This window comes from Ursus maritimus, unplaced genomic scaffold (genome assembly GCF_017311325.1).
Source record: "Ursus maritimus isolate PB19 unplaced genomic scaffold, ASM1731132v1 scaffold_32, whole genome shotgun sequence".
NCBI classification, from domain to species: Eukaryota; Metazoa; Chordata; class Mammalia; order Carnivora; family Ursidae; genus Ursus; species Ursus maritimus.
Genome location: NW_024425786.1, coordinates 13,649,514 through 13,665,642, shown reverse-complemented (window position 1 = coordinate 13,665,642; position 16,129 = coordinate 13,649,514). Strand labels below are relative to the sequence as shown.

Genomic DNA, 16,129 nt, shown 5'->3' with positions numbered 1-16,129 from the left:
CTTCTGGCAAAGTCCAGAGATTATGGTACCTTTTTATCAGGGCCTTCATTGACTTGCCTTTTTACTCTACCCTTCTGTTTCCCTGATAAACAGCCTGTCTCCTTAGCTGCTGAGTAGAGCCTGTTGTGTTTTCTTCTTGTTTTTTAAGATTTTATTTATTTATTTGAGAGAGAGAGAGCGCAAGGGAGAGCAAGTGGGTGAGTGGGGGAGGGGCAGAGGGAGACAGAATCTCAGCCATACTCCATGGAGAGCACGGAGCCTGACACGGGGCTTGATCTCACGACCCTGAGATCATGACCTGAGTCGAAATGAAGAGTCGGATTACGCGCCCCAAGCGCATTCTGTTCTTTGTGTCTCTGTTTCTGCCCTTGTTCTCTGGCTGTTCTGTCTCTAAGTTCCCATTGGGTTCCCATAGCTGGGAATACTTCTGCAAGTGGCCTTTCTGACAGGTTCTCTCCCACGAGTGTTTCCTCTCCTGAAGCTAAGCATGGGCTTAGAGGCAGGCATCTTGAATTAATGTGGTACCTGCTGTTCAACTTCATTTCATACAGGGTGACTTCAGACCCCTGCTTCTTACCTCCAAAGTGAGGATAATGTAGATGGGAGAGTGTCTAACTTAGTACCTGGTGTATAATGATGACCTGTCACAATCCTCCGATCTAGTAAAGTTTACAAAAGACTTCTTTCTAATCATTCCATCAAGTTAGAGGTTTTAACTTCAGTAACTTTGGAAGAACTTGTTATATGGTTATACGAAGACCTCAGGATTGGATTATGCTCTTGCTTTTGATTCCTGAGTCTTAAATCAAAGCTCTTTGATCCGATTGATCTTGCTTGTCTTGATTCTTTGGGAAGTAGTCCCCATTGGTTAGAATTTGTGTTCCTGAAGGAGGCACAGGCTTGGAATTGTCCAGTGCTTATCACTGGATAACTCTGAAAAGCTGCTTAACCTGCTGTAAGAGGATGATGTGAAGTGCTCTGTTAGCATAGAACTTAGCACAGAGTGAAACACTCAGTACATAGTAGTGATCATCGTTGTTAACGTACACTTTCAATGAAGCTAAAGGAGATTGTGTTTATAAAATGCTTCACACAACTTCTGGCCTGTAATGTAGGAGACACTACGTAAGGTTAGCTTCCTTTCCCCTATGTGAGTTGCAGCACACTTGGACTCTAGATGTTGTGGTTAAGATCTTGAGAGAAATAGAAGAATGAGGCCAGGTGTTGAGTCCTTTGCATTTCCTGGGCCTGTTTACAAGCACCTTTGTCCACCTGCCTCTGCTCAGGGAGAGCCCATGAGGATTGTTTACCGCATGCGCGGGCTGTTGGGCGACGCCACCGAGGAGTTTATCGAGTCCCTGGATTCCACCACAGGTAGGCCCTTCCCACAGACACTGCTGCGCGTTGGGAGTGAGTGGTTCATGTCCTGGGATGTAGGAGTATTCTGGACACACACTCTCCTGGAGCTCTGATCGGAATTGACGGGAGATGACTTCTCCAGCTGAGGAAAAGTGGAGGCATCTATGGCCTGATTCAGACCCCTTGGGAGTAAAACAACAACAACAGACTTGGGGAATAAAGTGCCATTAGCAACAAGCTTGAGTTCAGATTTATTTTTAGCTTAGGTTTATTTGAGTTTTTTTGTTTGTTTATTTGGGGTTTTTTTGGTGGTAGTGGTTGTGGGGCTTGTATTTTCACATATTCAAGTAAATAATTGTAATTGGCTTCAGTCTCATAGTTCAGTATCCAGTATTGATTCCCTTCTATTGCTGTGCTTTTCTTGGAGATACAAAAGAGGGAACTAGCTGTCAGCCTGGAAGAGGATTATCTGTTTTCTTTCCATCCTTCCCTTCCCTTCCATTTCTGTTTGGCTTCCCTCCTCCCTCAGATGAAGAAGAAGACGAAGAGGAAGTGTATAAGATGGCTGGTGTGATGGCGCAGTGTGGGGGCCTGGAGTGCATGCTCAACAGACTGGCTGGGATCAAAGATTTCAAGCAGGGACGCCACCTTCTCACCGTGAGTTGGGGGCAACAAGGTGGGATCAGTCCTCTGCTTTGAGAGCGGCCCCTGTGGAGAGAAGCTTGTGGCCACTGTGCAATGGAACCCTTGAGGGCGGCATAGTGCCACAGCCTAGGGCCTGGCAGCCTCCCCGAGCCCTCTGTCCCCTAGGGTGTCCAGTGTGTCAACGCCTCGCACCCCCCCCCCCCCGCCACTTCTTGGCCCTCCTCTCCCCACTAGAGCCAGTGCACTGGCAACTGTCGGCCACATCTCTTCAGTTGCCTGTGGAGCCAGTGCCTGCCCGTCTTTCCCTGCAAAACTTACTCGAGTCCATTATTATTACTGTTGCTTTTTAAATTGATTTTCTAGGTAGGTCTTTCATTTTTTTGGTAGGATCTTGTTTGGGTTTTCATCCATCTGTCTCCTAAGGAGTAGAGGATCCCCAAGGCACTATAAGTATTACTCTTATTTTTAGCTCCAGAGGATGTGAGAACGTGTATTATTGTAACCATGTTTTAAATGAACTATGTGAAGAATTTAAAAGAAAAAGCATTAAAAGAATTAAAATCTGAAAAATGTAAAAAAAAACCCCATATATCAATAAAGGAAAAGTGTTACTTGAAAACTAACTAACTAACTAACTTACATGGTTCTGAGCTCCCACAGGCCATGAATTTTGGGATCTTTCTGTTTACTGTTCGAGTCTGAGTTAGTACTGGAATTTCCCTGAGACAACAGAGTGTCACCCGTTCCACTAGGAATTGGTGCCATTGCCATACTTTTAGAGATGGTCGAGAGATGCCAAGCCCACGTGGGCTGTTGCCCGAGAACATTGCTATTTAAAATGCCGGTCTGGCCAGAGATCCTCCCCACCTTACCATGTCTCCTCAAGAAACACTTTTCCTTACTGTTCCCTGCGCTTCAGGAGGAGTACCTACTGATTGTACATGAGCCCTCTCAGACATTTCTTTCTTGCTTATCCCTGCGTTTTATACTGTCTGATGGCCTCTTGGATTTTGACTGACTTTTCTTGGCAGGTGCTCCTGAAGTTGTTCAGTTACTGCGTGAAGGTGAAAGTCAACCGACAGCAGCTGGTGAAGCTGGAAATGAACACCTTGAATGTCATGCTGGGGACCCTAAACCTGGTAAGGAATATGGGCCGCAGACAAAAGAGTGAACCTCAGAAGTCCTGGGGTGGGGAGGGGCATGTCACCTCTGGGCTCAGATGAAATGGGTTTATGGCCCTTTTAAAACCTTTTATCTCTCTCTGACTGACTGGCCTCAAGGCATGGATCATTTAAATTGTCTCTTTTCCTGCTGGCTCACCTTTGTGCTGCTGCCAGGACATGCAAGAGCTTTCCCGGTCCCTTTCCTGAATTCAGATCAGAGATAAGAGGAAGTTAGTCTATGAAACAGTCCAGACTGCACAGCGTTGGAGAAGTAATGCCAGTGTCCTCAGGGCAACCAAGATAGAGATCTGGAACATCACGATTTCATTGTCTGCAAAAGTCTACACACTTCTCTCTCTCTCTCTCAACACACACACACACACACACACACACACACACACACACACGTACGTGTCTCTGGCAGGAAGGCCATGAAGGACATTGGTGAGGAACAGATCCCATCAGCAATGAGTGGTTGTAGTTTTATTCCCACAGTAACTGGGTCTCCTCCTACAGGCCCTGGTAGCTGAGCAAGAAAGCAAGGACAGTGGTGGTGCAGCTGTGGCTGAACAGGTGCTTAGCATCATGGAGATCATTCTGGATGAATCCAACGCTGAGCCCCTGAACGAGGACAAGGTGCGTGGGGCCAGTCTCTCTGCAGACACGGGGAGTACATACTGTATCTCGTTGCCAGCAGCAGGCTTGTTTATGTGTCCAGCTGTGTCCACCAAGAATGATTGAACGCATGTGCTCTGGTCATAGAAATGACAGAGCTCAGCTAATGGTGACACGATGGCATTGAAGCCTGAAGTCTGTGGATTTGGAGAAAACAAAGCCGCTAAGGATATTCTTTCACTCACAAGCTGCTCACTAATAGAATGCTGGCATGTTCCAATTGATAGACAGGGCCTTAGCCCAGCCCCTCATTGTCCACTTGAGGGAACTCCAAGCCCAGAGAAGTAAAGGGAGCTGTTCAGTGTTCCGTAGTTGGCTACTGCAGAATCAGCCCGAGAACGTGGGTTTCCAACTCCCCGGTTCAGTTTCTCTCCACCGATTGCATTCTTGCCTTCTCCTGTCCCTGTTGGTACTCAGGTGTGACCAAGTAAGTATCGGGCAGCCTGCATTCCCATGGGGGATGGGAGATTGTGTAAACATTTTTGACTGCCTGACCTGAGACTATGAACCAGAGCCACACAGAGACTTAGAAACTAGTAGCAAGTGGAACTCACACTGTTCGTTATTCTGCAGGAAGTGCTGAGACAGTTTTTCTAGGGCTGCTTCTGATGGAGGTGGGTGACATCTGGGGTTTAGATACCGGCTGACCAAAGTCCCTACCCCATTACTGAGCCTTCTGTCCTCTTTCTGCTGCAGGGCAACCTCCTCCTGACGGGTGATAAAGATCAGCTCGTGATGCTCTTGGATCAGATCAACAGCACCTTCGTTCGCTCCAACCCTAGCGTGCTCCAGGGTCTGCTTCGCATCATTCCCTACCTTTCCTTTGGCGAGCTGGAGAAAATGCAGATCTTGGTGGAGCGGTTCAAGCCATACTGTAGCTTTGACAAGTATGTGCTTGGGTTTCAGGTGGCTACGTGAGGGTCCTCACCAGTATATCCTGAGCTAGTTCTGTGAGACTTAGAAGAATCACAATTTCTGTTAGATTTTCACATGCCTGTCTGGCCTTTAAGGGGTTCATTGTAAGTGGGGAGTCAGTATGTTGTGTTACATTGGGTTGGCAGAGGGGGTGAAGGGGCTGGGGAGATGGGACAGAGGCATGACAAGATGAAGAGAGTCATGTGTGAGAGAACGTTGGGAGTCTGGGGGACGTAGCAGGTAAGGAGGAGTGGCAGGAAAAGATCAGCAGGCTCCTTGTGTCATGCCAAGAAGTCTAGACTTGATCCTGTAGACTGTTGAAGATCGTTAAGAGAACAACATGATGCACGTTTGTCATCTCCTTCACACCCTGGGGCTCTGCTCTGTACTCCAGGTATGATGAAGACCACAGTGGCGACGATAAAGTCTTCCTGGACTGCTTCTGTAAGATCGCAGCTGGCATCAAGAACAGCAGCAATGGGCATCAGCTAAAGGATCTGATTCTCCAGAAGGGAATCACCCAGAGTGCGCTGGACTATATGAAAAAGCATATTCCCAGCGCCAAGAAGTAAGAAACAGCTCTGTCAGGGGGGCTGCTTTCCTTCCCTCTTCTGGTTCCTTTTCTCCTTCATCGCTGTGGCCTAAAGCTTCACGTAGTCCCCTTTGGCCCTCCTTAGGGTCTCTCTGCCCTTCCGGAAACTATCACGGTGACCACTCAGCCACCGCAGAGCCCTCTGGGGCCGGGAACAGGTGGCAGCTTGTTGGTTTCTGTTCAGAGTACTCACTTGTCTCCAGCTGCCAGCTGAGCTAGGTGATGCTTTGTGATTCTTGATGGTCCCCTTGAAGGGTCACGTTTCAGCAAGCCAGAATAGAATCAACAGCTGGTTTCTAGATAGGCTTTGCTCCTCCGGCCTGCTAATCAGCTGCTTTTCCTTTGCAGTCTGGATGCTGACATCTGGAAAAAGTTCTTATCTCGCCCAGCCCTGCCATTTATCTTGAGGCTTCTTCGGGGGCTGGCCGTCCAGCACCCTGCCACCCAGGTGAGTGAGTAGCCAGCATGCCTATGGACCTTACTCTGGAGGCAGGATTCTGGTGAAGGAACCACACACTCCCGTCTCATCTGCCGTGGCTGAATAAAGAGAACCACCTCAGTTAGCCTCAGGATGTGACTGCCCCTAGCATGTAAGACCCCTAGAGTAGAGAGGACTCTCAGGTCATCTGGTTCAGCTCTGTGTGGAGAAGAGTAAGCTGTACTTGTGACTTCCTCCGTCGACTCATTGTTATATGTGTCAGCTGAGCAGGTATAGCTGGCCAGAGTGTAAGACAATTTTGATTTCTGGTTGTAGTCATTGGAGTCATTTGGGACATATATAGTACCATCACCACCATTTTCTGCTCTGCTTCAGGCAGCTGGAAACTTTGTTCTCAGAGAGACCCACCATTTCATTCTGCCGCTTATCCCTGATCTGTCTCCACTGAGCTGGACTATCTGGGACCCCCTCACAAACCCTGACTGGCTCAGACAGGTGGCCAGGCTGGAGTTTTTCTAAATTAAACTTTTCATTTTGAGATAATTGTAGGTTTACCTGCAGTTTAGGGAGAAATCCCATGTACCCATTTCTCGATGGTAACATAGTACAAAACCATATCCAGTATATAGTCGGGATATTGACCCTGATGTAGTCTGGACTCACGAGTTTGTCGTCACAGAGATCCCCCTTGTTCCCTTTTATACCCTCATCCACCCTGCCGTGAACTCCTGGCAACTCCCGGTCTGCTCTCCGTGGCTATAATCTTGTCACTTCAGAAATGGTCTGTATGGCACCAGACAGCTCGTAGCCTTTTGGGGTTGGCTTTTTTCCCTCAGCATCGTTTTCTCTGGATTCATCCCGGTGATGCGTATCGATAGTATTTTCCTTTTTATTGCTCAGTAGTGTTCCGTGGTGTGGGTTCCACAGGCTGCCTCGGCTTTCACCCGTTAAGGAACACCTAGATTGTTTCCAGTTTTTGGATATTACAAATGAAACTGCCATAAACATTCATATGCCGTTGTTTTGTGTACGTGCAGAAATCTTCACTTCTCCGGGATAAATGCCCAGGCATGGAGTTGCTGGGTTGTACAGTAGTGGCGGGTTTAGTTTTATTAGAAACTGCCAAGCTGGTTTCTAGAGTGAGTCGCTGCCAGTGCGTGAGTGAGCTGCTGCCCCTACATCCTCACCGGCTTCTGGTGGCACCTAGCCACGATAGGTGAATGGTGGTGTCTCAGTGTAATTTTAATTTGTATTTCCCTAATGGTGCTGTACATCTTTCCGTGTGCTTGTTCTGCGTGTCTTCTTCAGTGACCTGCCTATGCATATCTTTTGCCAGTTTTCTAATTGGATTTTTTTTAATGTTGAGTTTTGAGAGTCCTCGGGGCTGGTTTTTTTCTGCCTGTGGTGTTCTGCATTGAATGTAATCCCACGTTCTCATTTGGTGATCGGTTCTGGTAGCTCATTCCAAAAGTAGGGTAGGGTAGCTTGGCTGTAGGATTCTTGTGTCTCACCCAGTCTCTGTTGTTTTACACTTTTGTTCAGTTCAGTGGGGATAGTCATAATTAGCACACCTCTGTGGAGGTAATTTTTCTTACATGGGAGTCTTCACATATATTAGTTTCTGTGTTCTTGTAACACCTGTTTTACATGCGGGTGAATCCAGGAGTGGGGCTGTGATGTGACCGAGCTCGGGTCAGCTGATTCCCAGGCTTCTTTGTAGTTACTGGGTCAAATTACTTTCTTGAGACTAAGGCTTCATTTAGTGACACTTGTGACCATTCACTTCCTAGCAACACATTTTTGTTTAGTGCTTGTTGTGGACCTGTGCTGTGCTAGGCTGAGGCAACATTGGCAACCAAGGTGGTCACAGCCTGTGCCTCCTGTGGGAGCTCACTGGCAGAAGATAACGCCATGTACCCGGTGATAAGTGCAGTGTGAAAGGGGACAAAGGAAGGAGGATACTTTAGAAGAAAGTATGGCACCTGCTAAGGCTCAGGAGCCAAAGGTGTTGGAAGCACTTGGGGGTTGGCAGGGGGGTGGGGGAGGTGTGGCGAGAGCTGACCCCGATGCAGCATGGGTCCAGGGCACATTCTCCAAGGAGAGGAGTATGCATTTTCTCCCGAGGGCTGTGACCTGGGCCATGAACTAGAAGGAGGGGAGATGACAGATAGGAGAGACGGTTGGTTGCCTTTTATCATAACCTAGGTAAGAGGTGAAGGCAGCTGAGCTAGCGTGTGAGGTGGACAGTGGGTGGGTTCAGCAGCAGTCTGGGAGGCAGAATGAATGGCATTTAGAGATTGGTGGCACGGAGGGGGGTTAAAGAAGCTGGAAGAGTCAAGAACTCTGCTGAGTTCTGGGGTGGGTGACCGGGGAGTGGTGGTGCCCTTGAGAACCTAGGAAGTTTGAAGCAAGTCAGGAGACTGCGGACACGCATCTGCTCACCCAGTGAGAGTGCAAGCTTCAGGAGGGCGGGTCTTTGTCCCCCTGGCACCCAAAGCACAGCTCCTGCCGATGTGTGCATGCACACGCACGCAGCTACCGCCCAGCGTGTGGAGGTCGGGGTACCTGTGCAGTAGTTCCGTGGACAGTCGCACCGGGGGCTCGGCATTTAGGAGCAGGATACGGGAGATGACCTGTGGTTTTGCTGAGGTGCAGGTTGGAAGCGTACCTGCTATGAGGGCAGGTTTATGAGCCAGTGAGTGATCTTAGTTGAGTGCTGAGCTTTCACATTGCAAGTTGGTTCTCTTGTTTGCCATTTATTGTCAAATCCGTACCGTAGTAATCAGCTTTAATAAACTTGTGCTTGGGGCGGGGGGATTTTGGTGGTACTGCGCTCCTTCTCCACTCACCTGGAGAGCTTGGTCGGACCTGCCCTGCCTTCTGTGTTCTGTTCTCCCACCCATGTGGCGCTGTCATGCAGTGACTACCAGCCTTCTCAAGCACAGGGGTTTCTGGGTGATATCTGTTTTTTTTTTTTTTTTTAAGATTTTATTTATTTTGTCAGAGAGAGAGAGCACAAGCAGGGGGAGCGGCCCAGGGAGAGGGAGAAGCAGACTCCCTGCTGAGCAAGGAGCCCAATGCGGGACTCGATCCCAGGACCCTGGGATCATGACCTGAGCCGAAGGCCAACACTTAACCAGTTGAGCTACCCAGGTGTCCCGGGTGATATCTGTATTTTAAGAAGTGTCTTTTTGATTCCCACTCCCACTTGTTGTCGTATCTCTAATATCCCTAGGTTGAGAAAATCCTGTGTTCCTGGGTTTGGTGGAGACAGGGCTCCTGGAGGAAGAACTTAGCATAGTCCCTATGAATGTCAGGGTCTGTGCTGCTCTGTGTGGTCACTGAGCCCACCACTTAGGCCTCATTGGGTACGGCTGCTCTAGGGAATCTTACCCGAGCCCCTTTCTCTTTCACTGTGCTGGGTGTTTTACATCTAATTATTTGTGGCTAATTTTTAATCCTCACCATAACCCTGACATTATCCCCATTTTATAGATGGGGCACTGGAGCCAAAGAGCAGAGTGACTGGTCAAAGGTCAGTGGCAGAGCCAAACCCTCCATTTGTTGAAACTTTTGAAGCACACATTCAGAGGATCTGATTGAAACTGAACAGATGACATGAGATTGAGGACAGTCTTTTGAGTTTTCTAAACCTACAAGGTCCTGGATAGAATGCTTGTTCACCTGACCTGAAGCATGTATCTCTCTGGTCTCTATTTGGTAGGTTCTGATCGGAACAGACTCCATCACAAACCTACATAAACTGGAGCAGGTGTCCAGCGATGAGGGCATTGGGACCCTGGCAGAGAACCTGCTGGAGGCACTGAGGGAGCACCCTGATGTAAACAAGAAGATCGATGCCGCCCGCAGGGAGACCCGTGCTGAAAAGAAGCGCATGGCCATGGCAATGAGGCAGAAGGCTCTGGGCACCCTGGGCATGACGGTAAAGCCACTCTCCGGGAGTCCCCACTCTCTTGTCTACGCTGTTGAGGAGGAGATAGCTGGGCTTCGGGACAGAGCTGGGTTGGGGACGGTGGAGGTGAAGGCTGGTGAGTAGAAGGAGGGAACTAGGTGTGCCAGGTGCCTTACCTTCTGTGACCTTCCCGACAACCCTCATAGGTGTGACTGTGGTCCCACCGCACAGATGGGACTCCGAGGCTAAATGACTTAACAGGTTCATGGAAACAGTAAAAATGGGGATGATAATCCTTGCCACCCGGAGGATTTACCACTTGTGAGCGCTATGCTTGGGCACTTTGTAGGATTTTATTTAAGCCCTCAGGTGATTCTGTGCAGGTGATAGTACTATGCTCATTTTCTGGTTGAAGTAGTAGAGGCTGAGAAGCAGGGGAAATAGGCCAAGGTGCATGATTAACCAGGGCTGGACAAGAGTTTGAACCCGCGTCTGGTGGACGTGATGGTCTGCTCTTGTTGCCCCACATTGGAAGAAGCGGTAGTCTTATGAGTGCCTTCTCCAGAGCAGTAGGCTTGGGTGTCAGTGGCTTTAGAACTCCACGGGAACCGTAAAGTGAATCCTAATGCAAGAGCCCTTGGCAGCTGAGACTGGGTGTGCTGGCACAAAGAAAGGGGACTCTTCTGGTGGTGCGTGGCAGCCTGTGGTAAGAGAGTAGCAGGAGAATCTGGGTCTTGACCCTCATTGGAAGCCACCTAAAGAGGTTTCCTTTCCATGCATCCTCACTCTAGTGTCTGTGGAAGGGCAGCCCTGTTCCCGAGCATCCCCAGGCTAGGTTCCGGGGTGGGTGGAAATCCCCTTCTGCCATGCCACTTGGGTTTCCCCTGCAGACAAACGAGAAGGGCCAGGTCGTGACCAAGACGGCACTCCTGAAGCAGATGGAGGAGCTGATTGAGGAGCCAGGCCTCACGTGCTGCATCTGCAGGGAAGGGTACAAGTTCCAGGTAGAGTGCTTGGCCTCGGCCCAACACGCAGCCTGGCCGCTTGCTCCGGTGGCATCCTTCTCCTGCGGGCTTTCTCATTCTTACGCGGGCCTGTGTCGAGGCGTGTCTCAGGGCCAGCTGTCCTGTCTAAAGGGAGGAAGGCAGACTGCTCTGAACATTAGTCTTCACCACCATCACCCACCACCAGCACCACCATCATCATCGCCATCATCACCACCCCCAGAACCACCACTGCCACCCCCACCACCAGCACCATTCTTGACATCACCACTCACGGGATTCCCTCTCTATGCTAGTCCCGGTACCCAGAGCTTTCTGGATAATTTTGTCTTTAAAACTACGAAACCCCACATTATGGATGGGAACATAGGGGTCAGTGGTAGAGCCAGATTCTAGCCCACGCTTCTCTGACTCCAGACCTGGGGCTTTAGAAAAAATACACCATGCTGCTTCTAACCAGATCAGGATCTCTACCAAACTAGATTTATGACTGAAGGGAGCAGAGCAGCAAATGACCCATTTGTTCCCCTGAAGGACTGCAAGCCTCGTAAGTCCTCTGGCACAGGCTCCTGGGAGCTGCCTGGAAGTTTTGTAAAGCAAATGACTTACCTGGAAGGCACTTTATTCTTCCTTTTCAGATAAATAAAGCATCAAAAAGAGTGACAGTGTAGGCTTCCGTGTCTGCCTTCCCATCTGCACAGCATCTGCTTTATTTGGGTTGCTCCCCACGTTCCTCAGCTCTCTGGGGCTGTGCCCAGCCAAGTTCTTAACCGAGAGACTGAGGTGCTGTCCCACCACCCCCTCTCTGGGTGCTTTCCTTCCCAGGCGGGGAGGCCCTCGGGTCCCCTGTCCTCTGCTTCGCCTCCTCCCAAAGCCTGCCTTGGGGTTCGCCTCACTTCTCCTTTTCCTGGTGTCTTTGCAGCCCACAAAAGTCCTGGGCATTTATACCTTCACCAAGCGGGTAGCCTTGGAAGAGATGGAGAACAAGGCCCGGAAGCAGCAGGGCTACAGCACCGTGTCCCACTTCAACATTGTGCACTACGATTGCCACCTGGCTGCCGTCAGGTAGGCCTGTCTCCCGGGCGCGGGCTCCTCAGCAGGCCACTTCCTCGGGTGCTTCCGTCCATGCCTGTGGTGCTTCAGTGGCAGGGGGGCAGCTGGCTCAGGGCCCTGTACTAGGAGGGGGTCGGGTGCTGACCGTGAGGTTTTGTCTCAGGAGTAGGGTGTCGTGCCTTAAACCACACAGGCCCAAGAGCCACTGAATGCCACATGACTAGGAGAAGCCATTGGCTTTTGGCCTAAGGCCGGAGAAAGCAACCTTACTTCTCTGATGCAGTGAAACTGGCATTTACTATATCGTGGTACAGAGGGCTGATGCTCTCTGGAGTCAGGTGCACGGGCTAACTTCTTTCCTTAGTGTTAGCAGACCCTTCTCCATCCCCACTCGCCCAGGTGCCCGTTGCCAAGTCAGTTCCAGCGGTCACTTGTCCCTGCTCTCATCCCAATCCAGGCTGGCTCGTGGCCGGGAAGAGTGGGAAAGTGCTGCCCTTCAGAACGCCAACACTAAGTGCAATGGGCTCCTTCCGGTCTGGGGGCCCCACGTCCCTGAATCAGCTTTTGCCACCTGCTTGGCAAGGTGAGTGTTGAGCGGTGTGCGTGGCAGAAAAGAGGGGGTTGCCAGGGGAAGGGGGGAGATTAGTGATCAGCTCGGTACGGAAGGCCTGTCACTGTCCTTGGGACCCCTGGTCTCTGCGTGCTGGTAGGGAAGCCGCGTCTGGAAGAGGGAAGAACTCAGCTGTGAGAAACCAGCACCCTCAGTGTCTGGTTCACCACGTGGAACTTCTGGTTACCCGCTCCCTCTTCTCCCTTGTTGGTCTCGAGACATAAGACACGGGACCCTGACTTTGTCCTCAAAGCCACCATTTCCCAGATTTCTCTTCTGCAGTGTGTGCCTTTGAGGTTTAAATAATGCAGATAGCTCAGTAGCATGGGGAAGATGAGGCCCCTTTCAAGCCTCCCTTGTCCCCAGGCCCAGAGTAGAGTTGCTAAGGCTTTGGTGAGGTGCCTGCTGTTGCCGGTGCTTTGGGGAGTGGAGCCCCCCACCCCCAAGTCCTATTAGAAGGCTGAGGGGTAGGAAGTAACCTGGAGAAATAATGACGGGCAATGTATTGAAATGCTTGTCATGTGCTGTTACTACACACATTCTCCGGGTGAAGAAGTTGAGGCACAGAGAGGTCGAGTGAATCACCTGAGGTCACACAGTTAGGCGGAGCCCAGGCTGATGGTGGCATATATTGATGTAGAAAATACCTTTCATTTGGAGGTTGAAGAAAAGATTCTTGTGGATAGATCGCCTTGTCAGAATGAATACCTTCCACATTTCTTCTTCCAAAATATACTTCCAGATTTGGCCATGATACGTTCTGTGACATTTGTCCATCAGAAAGTGGGCCCCCCGAAATTGGCGAGTTCTCCTCAGAGCTTGGAGAGCATGCCCTTCCACCCCAGCAGAGATGGAAATGTCCTCTGCTCCCCTCTGCCTGCGGGCGCCCGTTCACGCCCTTGCCTCTGCCCTCGACTCCTGTGCCTGCTTGTTGCCGTGCCCGGGGGGCTCCGCCTTCCAAGCCAGGCTGTCCCCGGGGACCTTGCTTTCGCTCACGGCATCTGCTCTGCTGCTCCGCAGGCACAACACTTACCTCCAGGAATGCACGGGCCAGCGGGAGCCCACGTACCAGCTCAACATCCACGACATGAAGCTGCTCTTCCTGCGCTTCGCCATGGAGCAGTCGTTCAGCGCCGACACCGGCGGGGGCGGCCGGGAGAGCAACATCCACCTGATCCCGTACATCATTCACACTGTGCTTTACGTCCTGAACACGTCAGTATCTCGGCCCGGCGGGCAGCCCCCCCGCCCCGTGCCCCTCTGCCCGACCAGGGCTCCGCTTTCTCCTGTCTGCCTGAGGTAGTTCCAGAACAGACGGCTGACCTAAGGTAGCCTTTGCTGAAGCACGCATGTTCATCTGCGACTTTTTGGAGTCACGCAGAATAAGGTGCTAAAGGTGACTTCCTTTCCAGAACAGTTCCATCTCCCCCCGTGGGCAGCCGAGGGCTGTGTCCTTCGACCGAATCTTAGCCCAGAGCGGAGCAGGAGCTGGTTGAGGCCAGACCACCAAAAGCCCTCCTTAGCTTCCACTGCCATGGAGCTGCCACTCCTCGTGGGACTCAGTGCTCTTGGATGGGAGAGGTCGTGGGTCAGAGCCGCACACAGTCACTGTCAAAGGGCACATAAGGTGTAACAGGAGAAAGTTTCACAACTAGGGGCTGCGGCAGAACCAGGAACCCTTCTCGTAAATGGAAGACTGGACTTGCCATCCCTGTTTCCTCTCCAGTGAACAGTGCTTCTGGCAAGTTGAGGAGCAGGGAGTGTTGACAGTTATGTGAGAAAGTCCGCTGATAGCCAGGAGGAGAGAGGGCTTGTATTTTTATCTGTTTTAACTGTCCCGCATGGAGCAGTTAGGCTGGTGACGTTAAATGTAATTGTAAAGAAGAACTTAGGCTAGAAAACAGTATTCACTTCAGCCCAGATTTTAAAAATGAATGAGGAGATAATATATGTGAGTTCTTAGTTTGAACAGTTTCGTGCTTTAGGCCTTGTTCCCACAAGAGTCTGACACCTGCGTTGGGCTGTGGAAAGGCCATGTGCAGTCCGCCCGAGGCAGCTGCAGGCCGGGCGAGGCAGCAGGACAATCCATCTCTTGTCCTTTCTGGTCGTCTGTCTTCAACAATGTTGTTTTCCCCTTCCCTCCCATTTCCTGGTGAGATAGAAGGCTGACCTCCAGACCGCAGCCCTCATTGTTAAAGAGATGCACGGGCAGGTCTCTGTCGGCGCGTGACATCATCCGCGAAGCTGTTGGGACTGTCAGAAGCAACACCCACATCACTGACAGCACAGATGTTCCCACTCTCCAGACCACTGCAGGCCTGAGCAGTGCTAATTACCGGTGTTTGTGGGGCCTTTGACAGAGCCCTTGGCTTTGTGGAGACCTGTCTCCTGGCAGCTGTGAGGTAGAGCGGCCTGCTTCTCTCCAGGGGGAAGCACTGCCCCACGGAGGCGGCGCGATTTGCCCGGCAGAAGAGAGCCAGGGACTGCAGCGACACAGGGTTTTTCAGGTGCCAGATCCTAGTCACTTGTGCTCGAGTCCCTTGGTCAGGGAGGGAGTCAGCTGTGTCGTGGATGTCTCGGTCAGTTAGAAGCTGTGCTGGAAGCTTCCCAGAGAGGCTCTGTTGCCCAGCCACCAGCCGCTCCCCTAGCTGGTCGCTTCACTGTGGTGTGAGCTAGGTCATAGCAGGGCCTGGGTGCCACGTTTGTGTCCACAGGCAGGTAGGTTACACTGTGAGCCGGAGCGGAGTTGGGCAGGTACGACAGTGACAGAGAACTTCCGACTCCCAGTTCTGGAAGGTCAAGTTGGGAATGTCCATCTGTGCCATTCATGTCCGTTCTTCAGGAGCAGAAGGAGGCAGGGCGTCCTTACACCATCCCCTCCTGCGTTCCCACGCTCTGGTGTCTGCCAGTGCTGTCTGCAGGCCTGGTGACTTCCATCCCATGGCTACTGGGGTCGTGTTTTCATTCTTCTCCTCCCACAGGATGAGGATAGGGCATCAAGTGCCCTTATTGTGAGAGCACCATCCAGGTTATAGGGTCAGGAGTATGTGATCAGGAAGTCTTCAGTGGTGACCCCGTGCTGTTGCGGTGGCCGCTCGCTGAAGCTGGTGGCAGCAGGGGGGAAGGGGCGTACACAGGGATTGAGAATGCAGAGGCTCGGCTCGGCATCCAGACTGCTGTGGTTCGAAGCCCAGTTCTCCCACTCCCCAGTGTGTGACTTGGGGCAAAATAGCTACCTTCTCTATAATTCCTCTTGTTTCTTGTTTCCCCTTCTGTGGAATTGTGTAGTACCTCTGTCCTAGGGCCACCGTCAGGGTGAGATGAGCTGATCCATGGTGGTGCGCGGTGGTGAGGCTTGTGATGCCATCCTCACGCTTCAGGCAAGAGGGAGAATAGGGAGCAGTGCTTGCCCGGAAGTAGCTGTTGTGATGGAGGAGGGGATGCAGACACATAAGAAAACACGGAAATGGAGCGCCCGGAGTGGGGACCGGTGCAAACGTAGTGCAGACATTCTAGCTGTGAGGACTGCGTGGGCCAAGTGAGAACACGGGCTGGCTCGCAGAGTCAGAATCTGGGCTTACATTGGCTCCCTCAGCAAACGTACCTGCTGGCTTTGGGAATGTCAGTTTACTTCTCTGGGCTTCAGGTACCGTGGTAAAAAGGTGCCATCTGTCACCTTGCAGAGTTGTTAGGACACTTTGATGGTGGAGAGTTTGTGAATGTGCCCGCCATATGCAGGGGGCACAAGAGTCAGTAAGTTG

The 16,129-nt window shown here is 51.2% G+C and overlaps 1 protein-coding gene across 1 annotated transcript in view; it reads left to right on the top strand.

Moving 5' to 3' along the window:
- UBR4 (ubiquitin protein ligase E3 component n-recognin 4) overlaps nt 1-16,129 on the top strand; it is a 126,667-nt gene that overhangs the window by 103,180 nt on the left and 7,358 nt on the right. Inside the window, exons 91-102 of the mRNA XM_008694667.2 lie at nt 1,287-1,374; nt 1,889-2,016; nt 3,036-3,143; nt 3,684-3,803; nt 4,539-4,729; nt 5,152-5,325; nt 5,698-5,797; nt 9,513-9,731; nt 10,592-10,705; nt 11,628-11,770; nt 12,216-12,341; nt 13,389-13,583. Coding sequence (XP_008692889.2) covers nt 1,287-1,374; nt 1,889-2,016; nt 3,036-3,143; nt 3,684-3,803; nt 4,539-4,729; nt 5,152-5,325; nt 5,698-5,797; nt 9,513-9,731; nt 10,592-10,705; nt 11,628-11,770; nt 12,216-12,341; nt 13,389-13,583 — 1,706 coding nt within the window. The remainder of the gene's footprint in view (nt 1-1,286; nt 1,375-1,888; nt 2,017-3,035; nt 3,144-3,683; nt 3,804-4,538; nt 4,730-5,151; nt 5,326-5,697; nt 5,798-9,512; nt 9,732-10,591; nt 10,706-11,627; nt 11,771-12,215; nt 12,342-13,388; nt 13,584-16,129) is intronic.